The 14,477-nt window shown below is 38.6% G+C and overlaps 1 protein-coding gene across 1 annotated transcript; it reads right to left on the minus strand.

Annotated features, from left to right (window-relative positions):
* Nucleotides 1-2,035: 2,035 nt before the first annotated feature.
* Nucleotides 2,036-3,118, minus strand: LOC129924003 (uncharacterized). The gene has a single exon (XM_056017587.1). The coding sequence runs from the start codon at nt 3,116-3,118 to the stop codon at nt 2,036-2,038; it is 1,083 nt and encodes a 360-aa protein (XP_055873562.1).
* Between the last annotated feature and the right edge of the window lie 11,359 nt (nt 3,119-14,477).

Below are 14,477 nucleotides of genomic sequence, written 5' to 3' on the forward strand. Positions count from 1 at the left end.
ACAATCTGTATGAATGGTACTATTAGTCACCATCATCTGTATAAATGGTGCTGTCAGTTGCCACAATCTGTATGAGTGGTACTATCAGTCACCATCATCTGTATAAATGGTGCTGTCAGTTACCACAATCTGTATGAATGGTACTATTAGTCACCATCATCTGTATAAATGGTGCTGTCAGTTGCCACAATCTGTATGAGTGGTACTATCAGTCACCATCATCTGTATAAATGGTGCTGTCAGTTACCACAAAGTGTATGATTTTTACTATCAGTCACCTCCATCTGTATGAATGGTACTATTAGTCACCATCATCTGTATAAATGGTGCTGTCAGTTGCCACAATCTGTATGAATGGTACTATTAGTCACCATCATCTGTATAAATGGTGCTGTCAGTTGCCACAATCTGTATGAGTGGTACTATTAGTCACCATCATCTGTATAAATGGTGCTGTCAGTTACCACCATCTGTATGAATGGTACTAACAGTCACCACCATCTGTATAAATGGTGCTGTCAGTTACCACCATCTGTATAAATGGTGCTGTCAGTTACCACAATCTGTATGAATGGTACTATTAGTCACCATCATCTGTATAAATGGTGCTGTCAGTTACCACCATCTGTATGAATGGTACTATTAGTCATCATCATCTGTATAAATGGTGCTGTCTGTTGCCACAATCTGTATGATTGGTACTATCAGTCACCTCCATCTGTATGAATGGTGCTGTCAGTTGCCACAATCTGTATGAATGGTACTATCAGTCACCACCATCTGTATAAATGGTGCTGTCAGTTGCCACAATCTGTATGAATGGTACTATTAGTCACCTCCTTCTGTATGAATGGTGCTGTCAGTTGCCACAATCTGTATGAATGGTACTATCAGTCACCACCATCGGTATGAATGACAGCATCTTCATTATAGGCCCAGAATTATGCCGAATAGGCTAGTATATTGTAACGAAATAACAAATACTACAAAACCACTATATAGGCTTTATTCAGTAAGATTAGGCGAGGGAGGTTTGGTCTAGGAAGTAGATTATCTACAAAATTGCAGATAATGTAAAACATTCGGTAAGTGTATGGAATCTAGATATAATGCTTCGAGTCAGAATGAAAAGAGTAATGCAGTATTTCAAGTGACTACGCAGTCCTTGGTGTGACCTACATAATTTGCCAACTCTAGTTCAGACATAATTGTAGTGAGTTTAAGTTCTCTTTCTGACGTCTAGGTATGTCTTCGGCAGTACATTTCCTCTTGGTCTCACATATATATCCCGAGGTCTTCTTAACAATACATCTCCAAGTGTCCCTTTCGAAAAACAAAAATCTATGATATTTACTTTATATAAGCCTATAGTGCTTTTTGTGACGGTAGGCCTACGCATCGGTACGGCGTACCGGCACCTTTATCAGTGTGGAGAAAAATATGACTTTTCTTGTATTTCATCGATAATTATTAATTGATTAGTAGTTAAAAGTTAGGCAAATCCATCACTGAATACGGCTAAAAAATGTTGCCCGCTTATTAAAATAAAAAAAAATGTGGGTTCCAGGGATCAGAGAGAGAGAGAGAGAGAGAGAGAGAGAGAAGGAAAGAGAGAGCGGGCCATAAAATTTCATTGTAACAAGTCACGGGCTAAAAAATGTTGCCCGCTTATTAAAATAAAAAAAAGGTGTGTTCCAGCCATAATAAACAATATATAAAGCTTATGAACAAATCAACAGGCGAAGCCGGTGCGTACTGCTAGTATATGTATATAATATATATATATATAATGAAGTTAATAAAGTGATACGTAAAATAAAAGTTGGGGGTATCCCATACATAAGGCCTTCATTTCTAAGTTATTTGGAAAATATTAGCCCCGTACTTTAGTTTAGATTTCTACATTCAATTGACTAGATTTAAAATAATGTTAGACAACTTTGAGAGGTCGGGGAAAAAAAATCTTTTATTGACTGAAGAACTTGGCGAAAAAAAAATATCATTACAACATAAGAAATGGACTTTAAAAAAATATTTAATACGTTTCCTTAAAAATAATGTGTTTGCATATGATCCATAATTTGTTATCCATCGCTACGTAGACGAAAAAATTGCTGGAGTTATTTATGACATAGATCAAATGCATCAGCTCATACACCAGGAAATTTTGTTGGTACAGGAAAAAGTCAATGTCAAAAATATATATCAATACGGAATACAGGGCATGGGTAGTGGCGAAGACTAAACACGTGGCCAGAAGAGTTCGAGTCGTTCTTGTAGATGTCTTCAAACCTTGGAACGAGGCTTGCAGACGTCTTCGTCTTTTTATAGTTATTTTGACCTTGACCCAAATAGCCAGACATCCTACCCCAATGAATCCGACCGGAATCCAAGAGGACATAAAGTCGAAGATGTAGTTAAACATCAAAATAATGATGTCCAGTCTTTGTGAGTAGTATTCTGAAACGGTCCAGATTCCGATTTGGCTACCGTTTGAAATAGGCACATAGTTAAACGGAGTCAGATCTTCATACACGAGAGATATTGGCAGCCAGAACAAGAACGAGGCTACGACACTGACCCCTGCAAACTTGGCTGTGATGTATTTCTTAAAGGTCAAGGGTAAAAATATGGCAGCCAGCCTCTCAAATGTAATTATGGCTGGGATTGTAGTGTTGACGTACGCTCCCCAGTTACCGATAAAGTAAAACGTTGACCTCAAGAGGTAGAGTGCGAACGCCGTGCTGCGATCGTACTGCCAGCCAGCAACATTTCTAAACTTTTTACTTGGGTCGAAGAAGAGAAGCATCTCGGCGATGTTGATGGTGAAAAACATGCAGCAGCTGTCAGCTATTGTCAGTCCGAAGAGAAGAATATTAGAAGCTTTGTCGAGGCCACTTCGCCAAAGGATAATCATCCCTAGACTATTGGCAGCCAAACCAACGATCGATATGACTGGATTGATGTAACATTTGAGGATCATGAGGAGAAGACGCTCAGACTCTGAGGACCATAGAAAAAATTCACCAAATTGCACATGCATGACAGTTATGGCGAATAGGCTGTTATTGTTAGTTCCTTTCATAAGTATAGTGTACATTTGGAAGTAGTCATACATTTAGAGGATTAAACAGCGTTCGGAACAATGAACTTAATGATTGAGTCTAATATCACTCATAAAACTCGTTTTACACACACTTGAACATATTCTGATCTCCTCGTGAGCCAATATTAGAAATAGAATACAGAGGCCAGATACGCTAACAGAAAATTACGAATTCTTAATTATTTTTTTAATGGGCAAGTGATAATTTAAACTGAAGTGATGTAAGCTTGATGCTGTTTATTATATATAGGTTATACCTGCAATCAATGTTTTACCTCAAAACTACAGTCCAACAATACAAAAATAGTGAGCTAATTTGTCTTTTTTTTAAATGCCTTTTTTATTTGTTAGAATTTTTTTTTAAAGTACCAATATAACAGCAAACATGACTAACAAGTAGGCCTAAGATGATGATAAAATGTATTAATCTGATTATTGTAATAATAGATCAATGATTTCAACACTAAAACTACACGAGAGTCTATAATATTCTGACACCGCTGTAACCAAGTCTCCCGCGCAATCTGGCCAGGCGACAAACACACGCGTATCTCTTGGAAGTTTATTTATATTTTTTTTTTCGCAAGACTTTTTTCTGCTCTCTATTTTTGGTTCAATTATTATGTTTTTAGAAATAATTCAGTAGAAAACCAAACTTACGTATGACTCAGCCAATCAAATGAATATAATTCAATCTAATTACACCAAGCAGATAGTGTGCGGTTTTAGTTACAACTCTAGATAGACTTAATGCTTGTCGCTGCGCGTGCTTCACATAATGACAGATAAATGGTTATTATGTTTGTTGTCTGCTGAGACAGTTCAGCTTGTTATACACAACAATAACAATACAAAAATCTGTGAGTCAATTATTCGAAGGTGAGATGTAGCGAGTTATTAGGGCTGAACTACTTATTTGTTCTCTAATGGGTCCAGACAACAATGACGCAAACATTTCATCGATACTGCACGTCCCTGAAAGATAACATCTTCTTATCTTATAAATAACAGACTTCTCTGAAAAAGAGACGGTTACTGTGTGGTCAACCGTGACACACGGTCAAGTGTTGGGTATCGAGAGTTAGGGGACTTGCGGGAAGTGACGAGTGTGTAAACAAGAGAGAGAGAAAGTCAGCTAGTGAAGTTGGGTATCTGTATATAACGTTGCCGTGAATGTCTCCATTTGACGAGAGCCAGAATGAGTGCATTGACTCATATCTACTGAGATTTGAGGATATAGCAACATCATGCAACCTCCCACAGACAGAATGGGCAAGAAGCCTCATGGGGCGCTTAAAAGGTAGAGCCATCAACATCTGTCTCCAAATGAGAGATGAAGAAAGAAAAGAGTACGTGGCCGTGAAGGAGGCGTTGCTGAGACAGTTTGGCTCCACAAGTTACGAATACAGAAGGAGATTAAAAGAGTCGACACCTCTGTCGAACGACGATCCACAAATATTCGTCACCAACATGTCGATTTACTTCGATCGATGGGTAGACCTGTCAAAAGTGGATCACAAATATGAAACCCTCAGAGAACACATCATAATGGACGCTGTGATGGAAGCTTACAATAATAATGTGAAAACATACGTCACGGAGAGCCAAAGACCATCAGCAGTCTGATAGCACAGCTAAGGCAGTATAAGGCCGCACACCCAAGGGAAGTGTTAGCAAGAGAGAACCCAACTGCGGCATCAGCTTTTATGGTGAACAACGCTGCAAGAATGCGGACTTCAAGCCCTATATATAGAAGAGAGGACGCTGATAAAAGCCCACCATATACAGGAAGAAGAAAGAAAGAGGAAGAAATGAGCCCGACCTATAGATATCGAAGAGACAAAGATGAAGAAATGAGTCCAACATACAGATATACCTACAGGAATAGAGAATATCAACGTAATCAGCAAAGAGTTCGTTTCCAATGTCAAATTTGTGGTAGAACAAACCACACAACAGAGACTTGCTTCTACAACCGACGCAATAAAGATTGGAACGACAGACCTAGAGATCGAGCATTTGCTGCCAAAGACACTAATAAACTTCAGGTATACCCAGGCTTCGTGGGAGAACAGATGACCAACGTACTGTACGATACAGGTGCAACGGCAATTTTAGTCGCAAAAGAATACGTCAACCCACAAGAGTACACCGAAAGAAGACAAGACTGTGTTGGTTACACTGGTCAAATAACTACACATCTGGTAGCACGTATCAACATACACACACCGTTCATCAGTGGTTGGCATGAGGCTTTAGTACTAGACAATAAGCCTGACAACATTGGCCTTATCATTGGCTGTATCAAAGGCTCTAAACCTTGCACAGTAGAAGAATTGAACAAGTGGAAAGAGAAATACACACAGAAATGCTCCATGGTTACTACAAGAGCTCAGAAGAAAGCAGAAGACGTGCTAAATACAAACAATAACATACAAGTTCCTTATAACAATGAAAATACAGAAACAGAAAATAGCGATATGAGAAGCCATAATCAAGTGAACAACCCGAATGAAATCGCCACAGAAGGTCAAGACCCACTACAGATTAAAACAGAAAAATTTGTCAGTGAACAGAAAAATGATCCAGATCTAATAAAACTCATAGAAAGTGAAGCTCTACCAAGACGAGGGTTAATCAAGATAAGCGAAGATGGTGTGTATGTGAGAGAAATTCATCTGAAAGCAGGCAAGACACAACAATTGCTTGTTCCAAAGAAGTATAGAGAAACAATTTTAAAGCTTGCACATGACACCCTGTTTGCCGGACATATGGGAGTAAAGAGAACATTGAATATAATCTTGAATGAATTTTTTTGGCCTAGAATTACGCAAGAAGTCAAGGCCTACATAAAATCCTGCCATATTTGCCAAATACATGGAGCAAAGGGAACATATATGCAAGCTCCAATACAAACAACAGACTTAAGTGAAATGCCATTTGAAAAGATAGCTGTAGATATTATTGGACCAATGCCAGTAATATCCGGAAGAGGCCATCGCTACATATTGACTGTTGCAGACATGTGCACACGGTTTCCAGAAGCAATACCATTGAAAAGAATTTCTTCCGAAGATGTCGGAGACGCACTTACGGCAATATTTGCAAGAACAGGTTACCCTGGCATAATACTGAGTGATCAAGGCACCCAGGTTAAATCAAATGAATTCGCACAGTTTTGCAAAACTCTGAATATTAAACAACAATTTGCTGCCCGTTCCCCCCCCCCCCCCCCCAAACAAATGGGATGTGCGAATGCCTGAATTCAACGCTGAAAACAATGCTGAACAAAGTAGCACAGGACAACCCAACAGACTGGTACAAGCTGATCAACCCCATACTGTTCGCCTACAGAGAAGTACCACACACAACAACGGGCTTCTCACCATTCGAGATGCTCTATGGCTCACCTGTTAGGGACCCATGTCACTATACAGAGACTTTCTAGTTAATAGGAACATAGAACACGACGTACTGACAGGATACGATCTTGTCATCAAAACAAGACAAAATATAATCAAAGCATGCGAAACTGTCCAAAAGCAAGCAAACAAAGAGAAACCAGAACTATTGAGAAAGCTAAATCAAGGTCGAAAGTTGAGAACACTACAAGTTGGTGATAATGTCATGATTCTGCTGCCTGACAAAAATAACCAGCTATTTATAAAATGGCAGGGCCCATTCCAAGTCACAAAGGTGATTTCGAAGGTCGACTACAGTATAAACATCAGAGGCCGAGACAAAGTATTTCGCATCAATATGCTGAAGCTGTACATGCCCAGACCATTAACCCTTTCAGCGAACGCTAAGCAAGACACGCAAGACAGTCAGAGAGTTATGATGATAGAAACAATAGAGGAACCAGAGGAATTACCATGTCCAGTTATTGAAAACTGTGAAACCGTGAAAGATATAGACACATCACACCTCCAGTATCCAGTTTAAACAAGATATTGATAAACTGCTAGCTCAATGGGCGCCAATATTCACAGATAAACCGGGTAGAACAACTGCCATAAAACACACTATCCAACTGACTGATACGAAGCCCACAAAAGCCAAACCATATTCAGTTTCCTTACACCATGAAGAGATACTGAAAAAGGAAATTGAAACGCTTTTGAAAATGGATATAATAGATACATCTACATCACCATACTCAGCTCCAGCAGTCCTAGTGAAACAAAAGGAAACAACCGGAAAGATGCGTCTATGTGTAGACTACCGGAAACTAAACGCCATCACAGTGAAAGATACATACCCTATGCCTAACATAGAGAACATTATACCTAAACTTAGAGGTGCAAAATATTTCACTACTCTTGACTTAGCCAGATGTTATTGGCAAATTCCACTAGACGAAGATACAGCATTCACTACTCCATTTGGTTGTTACCAATGGAATTACATGAGTTTCGGGCTTAGTAACGCACCTGCGATCTTCAACAGAATGATGGCAAAACTAATAGGGAAAAGACCAGATGTCATTTTCTATCTTGATGACATATGTGTCTTCCACAACACATTAGAAGAACACGTTGCTGGTCTGCAACAAGTATTCCAGATACTACAAGACAACGGGCTTACAATAAAACTTAGTAAGGTTAAAATCGCCAGAACAGACATTGAATTTCTAGGGCACAGAATACAACAAAATACGATCAGACCATTACAAGACCACATAGGCAAGATACTCAACTTAACAATACCTACAACAAAGGGACAAGTCCGAAGCATCTTAGGTTTATGTAATTACTATAGACGGTTCCTGGCAAATTTCACAAGTATTAAACAACCTCTAATTGAACTGACAAAAAAAGGCATGTCAAACAAGATCACATGGAGCTCCAGACTACAGGAATGCCTGCAAAGCATTAAAAGTGTCTTCTCAGACACATAGTACTCCAGCTTCCAGACATCAGAAACCCTTTCTACTTAGCAACTGATGCATCCTCCACAGCAGTGGGAGGCACTTTAATGCAGAAGTGTGACTCAACGCTACGACCAGTCTACTACATAAGCAGAAAGCTGAACGCAGCAGAACAAAAATATTCCACGATAGAGCGTGAAGCTCTAGCTATTGTGTTCTGCATAATGAAACTATCCCGTTACTTGCTTGGGAAATCATTCATCTTACTAACAGATCACGCCCCACTAGCTTATATCAATACAAATAAGCTAGCCAACCAGAGGATTACTAGATGGGCTTTGAAACTTCAAGACTTCAGCTTTACAGTTCAAGCTATTCCGGGACAAATCAACGTGATTGCTGACGTGTTGACAAGATGTGTCTAGGGACCGCTGGACTTAGGTTCATTCATTAATCAGCTTATGAGAAAATTAACAAATACTTTGTAAGATAACTTTAAACTCTGTCTTGTCAAGATTGAATTAACAGTACGCTCCAGAATTTTTTATTTTTTATTATTTCATTCAGTAATGTTAAATTTGTACTACAATTGATTTTTTTTTAAATGTTTGTTGCATTGATTGTAGTCATAGATGACAGATGTCCATTTAGGAACTGGTAGGCGTATGAAAGAAACACAAAGTAAACAATTCCCTTAATTTGGAAGATGTTTTGATGTAACATAAAGTATGAACTAATTGTGTAGTTTTCACCTGACAATGTTGGCAGTCAAAAGACTAACGTTGCATAGAAAAAACTGAATGCGGGATTTTTTTTTTTTTACATAAGTTGTAAAATATAACAGGAAAGCTTTCTACGATAGTTCAATTGGCAATGTGCCTTGCAATAAAGTATTATCGAGGATTTATTTGTCTTCATAAGCATTATCAGTTCTCTCATAATTGAAGATGCCATTGTATTACATGTCATTGTTTTCTTGTCGATGTAAAACATTATTAATCTACACCCAAACTATTAGGTTCATGAAATTTTGATACGATCAAAATTTTTCTCTGCCCAGGGAGGACTGTTGTGAGACGGTTACTGTGTGGTCAACCGTGACACACGGTCAAGTGTTGGGTATCGGAGAGTTAGGGGACTTGCGGGAAGTGACGAGTGTGTAAACAAGAGAGAGAGAAAGTCAGCTAGTGAAGTTGGGTATCTGTATATAACGTTGCCGTGTATATATGTTTTGTTAAAATGTTCCACAATTAAAAGACACTGTAAACGTAAAAGGACTTGTTTCCTCACAACGTCCTTTAAGAGAAGATAATCAAATCCAAAGTCAATGTCTAGTGCATGTCAAACTCTACCACGTCGTTGGCTTCCCTATCTGATTAAGGCAACCCGCTTTGAGCTCTAATGACACTAGCCCTAAACTTGTCAGCGTCTAGTCAAGATACAACTAAACTTACAATAAAAGACAAATTTAAACAAATACATTTTATTTAAAAAGTGTAGAATGAAGCTTCAGCTACTAGTTCTATTGCTATTTATTACCATTACACAAAGACATCATTATTTGATGTTCACGTGCTACTTTGTTGTATTCTATTTTTAACAAATCTACTGTCAGTACTATTTTGAGAGATATTTTAACTCTTTCAAAGATATCAGCTCTAATTAAAATAAACTAACATATTCAATGACAATCTTGAAGTAGGCCTTCTAACAGTAAAACTAACACTGCTTTATGACAATCTTGAAGTAGGCCTTCTAACAGTAAAACTAACACTGCTTTATTCGTGATCCTTATTGAAAGTGTGTAGTTAATACAAACACTCAATTTATTTTCAATTATAACAACAATATTCCAAATAAAGAGAACAGAGACAAGACACAGAGAAGTTCATTAAGTGACTACACACCGACGTCTTGATCTTTCCTTACACACCGACGTCTTGATCTTTCCTTACACACCGACGTCTTGATCTTTCCTTACACACAGACGTCTTGATCTTTCATTACACACCGACGTCTTGATCTTTCCTTACACACCGACGTTTTGATCTTTCCTTACACACCGACGTCTTGATCTTTCCTTACACACCGACGTCTTGATATTTCCTTACACACATACGTCTTGATCTTTTCTTACACACCGACGTCTTGATCTTTCCTTACACACCGACGTCTTGATCTTTCCTTACACACCGACGTCTTGATCTTTCCTTACACACCGACGTCTTGATATTTCCTTACACACATACGTCTTGATCTTTTCTTACACACCGACGTTTTGATCTTTTCTTACACACCGACGTCTTGATCTTTCCTTACACACCGACGTCTTGATCTTTCCTTACACACCGACGTCTTGATATTTCCTTACACACATACGTCTTGATCTTTCCTTACACACCGACGTCTTGATCTTTCCTTACACACCGACGTCTTGATCTTTCCTTACACACCGACGTCTTGATCTTTCCTTACACACCGACGTCTTGATCTTTCCTTACACACCGACGTCTTGATCTTTCCTTACACACCGACGTCTTGATCTTTCTTTACACACCGACGTATTAATCTTTCATTACACACCGACGTCTTGATCTTTCATTACACACCGACGTCTTGGTCTTTCCCTACACACGGACGTCTTGATCTTTCCTTACACACCGACGTCTTGATATTTCCTTACACACAGACGTCTTGATATTTTCTTACACACCGACGTCTCGATCTTTCCTTACACACAGACGTCTTGATCTTTCCCTACACACCGACGTCTTGATGTTTTCTTACACACAGACGTCTTGATCTTTCCTTACACACAGACGTCTTGATCTTTTCTTACACACCGACGTCTCGATCTTTCCTTACACACAGACGTCTCGATCTTTTCTTACACACCGACGTTTTGATCTTTTCTTACACACCGACGTTTTGATCTTTTCTTACACACAGACGTTTTGATCTTTCATTACACACCGACGTCTTGATCTTTCCCTACACACGGACGTCTTGATATTTCCTTACACACAGACGTCTTGGTCTTTCCTTACACACCAACGTCTTGATCTTTCCCTACACACGGACGTCTTGATCTTTCCTTACACACCGACGTCTTGATCTTTTCTTACACACAGACGTCTCGATCTTTCCTTACACACCAACGTCTTGATCTTTCCCTACACACGGACGTCTTGATCTTTCCTTACACACCGACGTCTTGATATTTCCTTACACACAGACGTCTTGGTCTTTCCTTACACACAGACGTTTTGATTTTTCCTTACACACCGACGTCTTGATATTTCCTTACACACAGATGTTTTGATCTTTCCTTACACACAGACGTCTTGATCTTTCCCTACACACGGACGTCTCGAAATTTCCTTACACACAGACGTCTTCTAAGTCAACGAGTATCGCCGATACATAGATTGTACGAGAGACACTAAATCAAGATTTGTGATTTATTTTAGAGCCAATGGCTGCGAGAGACTTCAATAAGGATGACGCTATAGCTGCAGAGATGCCTTCATGGCAAAATGGAAATGTGTGTTTTGAGAGGCAAACGTGTTTTTTTCTAAATATAAAAGAATTATATTCGAAACTCCGAACTAAAATAATTCAAGCACGTAACATACACGAAATGAAGCAAATCAAAAAAATTATCACAGCATAAAGCTGTATAATACATTCTGTACATTTTACAAAATATTTGCACATTTAGTCTTTGTCATAAACTTTTCTAGAATATGTTAAAATGTTGCAGTTCTTGTCACTTGGCAATGATTTTATAATCTTGATGCCTCAACTGTTTCATTTCTTATTCCGTAATAGCCCCAACAGAAAATCCATTCAAAAGAATGAGCATACATGCTAGAAGTGAATTGATATCTAAAACAGATGCAACGGTTTGCTTGACTGGATCTGTGACATTTAGTTGCGTTAATGGGCGACTTCTTTACAAGGTATGCAGACACTGACAATATTTAAACCTTCGCGCGTAAGCGCCGTGATAATAAGAATAGTCCATTTCCTGGCATTGACGCACTAATCTATACTGATCTATATGATTCGCAATAATTATTTGTTTATTTATTTTTTGCGGGGGAAATGCGTTTTTATAAATGATAAACCATTCTCACGTATTTTCGTGTCTATTTGCATACAAAATCCGCAAGATGCGATAGTATGTGATAGTAAGTGTGTTTTTTTTAAAGTGGTTATAGTGTATGACTGAGTAGGCATTATATGAAATGACCAGTTGATATTCATTGTATATACATCTGCGTAGCCTGAGAGTGTATCGTCGTCTATAATGTCAACTCTTCTGATTAAATTCATTGGTTAGCAGCCTGGTAGACCCATTATTGGCTTTGAATGTGTCTCCACAATTTGAAATTCTATTATGGCTGTCTTACTTTTAACAGTACATTTAATGTGTGCTTTGCCAACAACCTTCAATCTTTCTGCACTGTAAGTAGTAAGTTTGGATGTTGATTTGAGAAGTTTCTTTCTTTTTAAAGGCTTGAAGATTCTGTATGGGAGAATATTGACTTGTGCGTCCCGTATCCAATGTGAATGTGACTTGTTTGTTTTCAACAGTAAGGAGTGAGTTCCATTCGTTGCCTTGTCAATACGGCCGATGAAAAAAAAAAATTCCCTCAACGGAGTCTTCTTGATCTTCACACCGACGAGAAATGATATTGTTATGACACTTGTGACATGTTTCACCATGAGCTGGGCACTGACGTGGTCTGTGTTCTTTGCTACAACACGTACAACTCGCATTTCTTTTTGTTCTTTTAAAGCTATTGGTAGCTGAATTCACAACTTGTATCCCGCTCTATTCATTCATGAGCTTAAGCTGCCATTCAGTTGCCTCAGCTGCCCGACATATTTTCCTTCTTGTTAATAAGGTCTATGTCTGGTTCTCTCAAAAGTCTTGCTCGGCTGTTATTCTTTAAGCCACCAACTATCATATATTTTAAAAAAGAATTTTTTTAGCAAATCAAATTCACATGTCTTTGCTTTAAGTTTGATGTCAGTGAAAAAGCTGTCAAATGATTCGCCTTCGTGTTGAGGTCGCTGGCAAAAAACAACATGTCTTTTAATGGTACCATTTTTTTCTTGGTAGACAGTACTTCTCGAACTTATTAAGAATGCAGTGAAGTGTGTGGAAGGACTTGCTTATTTCACATTCATTACACTCATTATCCGCCCTTTGGAAAGTGTTATAGACTTGCACTGCTTCTTGGCCGATCACGTGCAATAATGTCAGATTGTACTCCTCTGCTTTTTGTATCCAGTCCACTTGCTAGCGTATAGATCTGAAAGGATTGCTTGAACCTTTTCCAATTTTCTGCTACGTTCCAGCGGTTGTGGCGTGTGGAGTCGGTCCATCTGAAACCATGTAATAGACACACTAAAATAATTATAATCTCAATTAACACATCGCTTTATTGTACTGCAATTATATATTTTTCACACCTGCATCCTGTTGTATTCTGGTTTATGACCCATTTCCACATAGTCCTGACTTACACACTTTCTTCGCTGTTCACTCATCCATGTACAACGAAGGTCAACTGGTCATTTCATACACGGTCACACACAATACACTATTAGCCAATCAAAACAAACACACTATCACAGTCGGCATCACTGTAGCTGTCTGCAAGCAGCAAACGTTCAATCAAAAATAAGGATGAAGCCCACAAGCCGAAACCTCACACTGGACGGCAGGGGAAGGCATCCTTGACCATCGAGAAGACAGTACGAAGCTTACAACTCACGACCAGGCAGTCATCCTGTATTAGCCTAGTACTACCATGCTTCTCCAAACGCTCAAGTTTTAGGGCACAATGTTATTGGCATCTCAAACAACTAAACTCTCTCCTCTACATAGTCACGATTTCGTGGCAAAAGTTAAAAATATAAATTAACGAATCTGCTAACGAGTTGTTAATGTGCGCATGTTAGAATGAGCTATGGACAAGATAAAGGTGTCCTAACAAAGGAACACTGGAATTAAGACACATATGCTATAACAAAGGAACACTGGAATTAAGACACATATGCTATTACGAAAGAACACTGGAATTAAGACACATATACCATGATAAAGGAACACTGGAATTAAAACACATATGCCATAACAAAGGAACACTGGAATTAAGACACATAAGCCATAACAAAGGAACACTGGAATAAAGACACATATGCCATAACAAAGGAACACTGGTATTAAGACACAAATGCTATAACAAAGGAACACTGAAATTAAGACACATATGCCATAACAAAGGAACACTGGAATTAAGACACTTATACCATAACAAAGGAACACTGGAATTAAGACACATATGCCATAACAAAGGAACACTGGAATTAAGACACGTATACCATAACAAAGGAACACTGGAATTAAGACACATATGCCATAACAAAAGAACACTGGAATTAAGACTCTTATACCATAACAAAGGAACACTGGAATTAAGACAC

This window comes from Biomphalaria glabrata, chromosome 18 (assembly GCF_947242115.1).
Source record: "Biomphalaria glabrata chromosome 18, xgBioGlab47.1, whole genome shotgun sequence".
In the NCBI taxonomy this organism is placed as follows: Eukaryota; Metazoa; Mollusca; class Gastropoda; family Planorbidae; genus Biomphalaria; species Biomphalaria glabrata.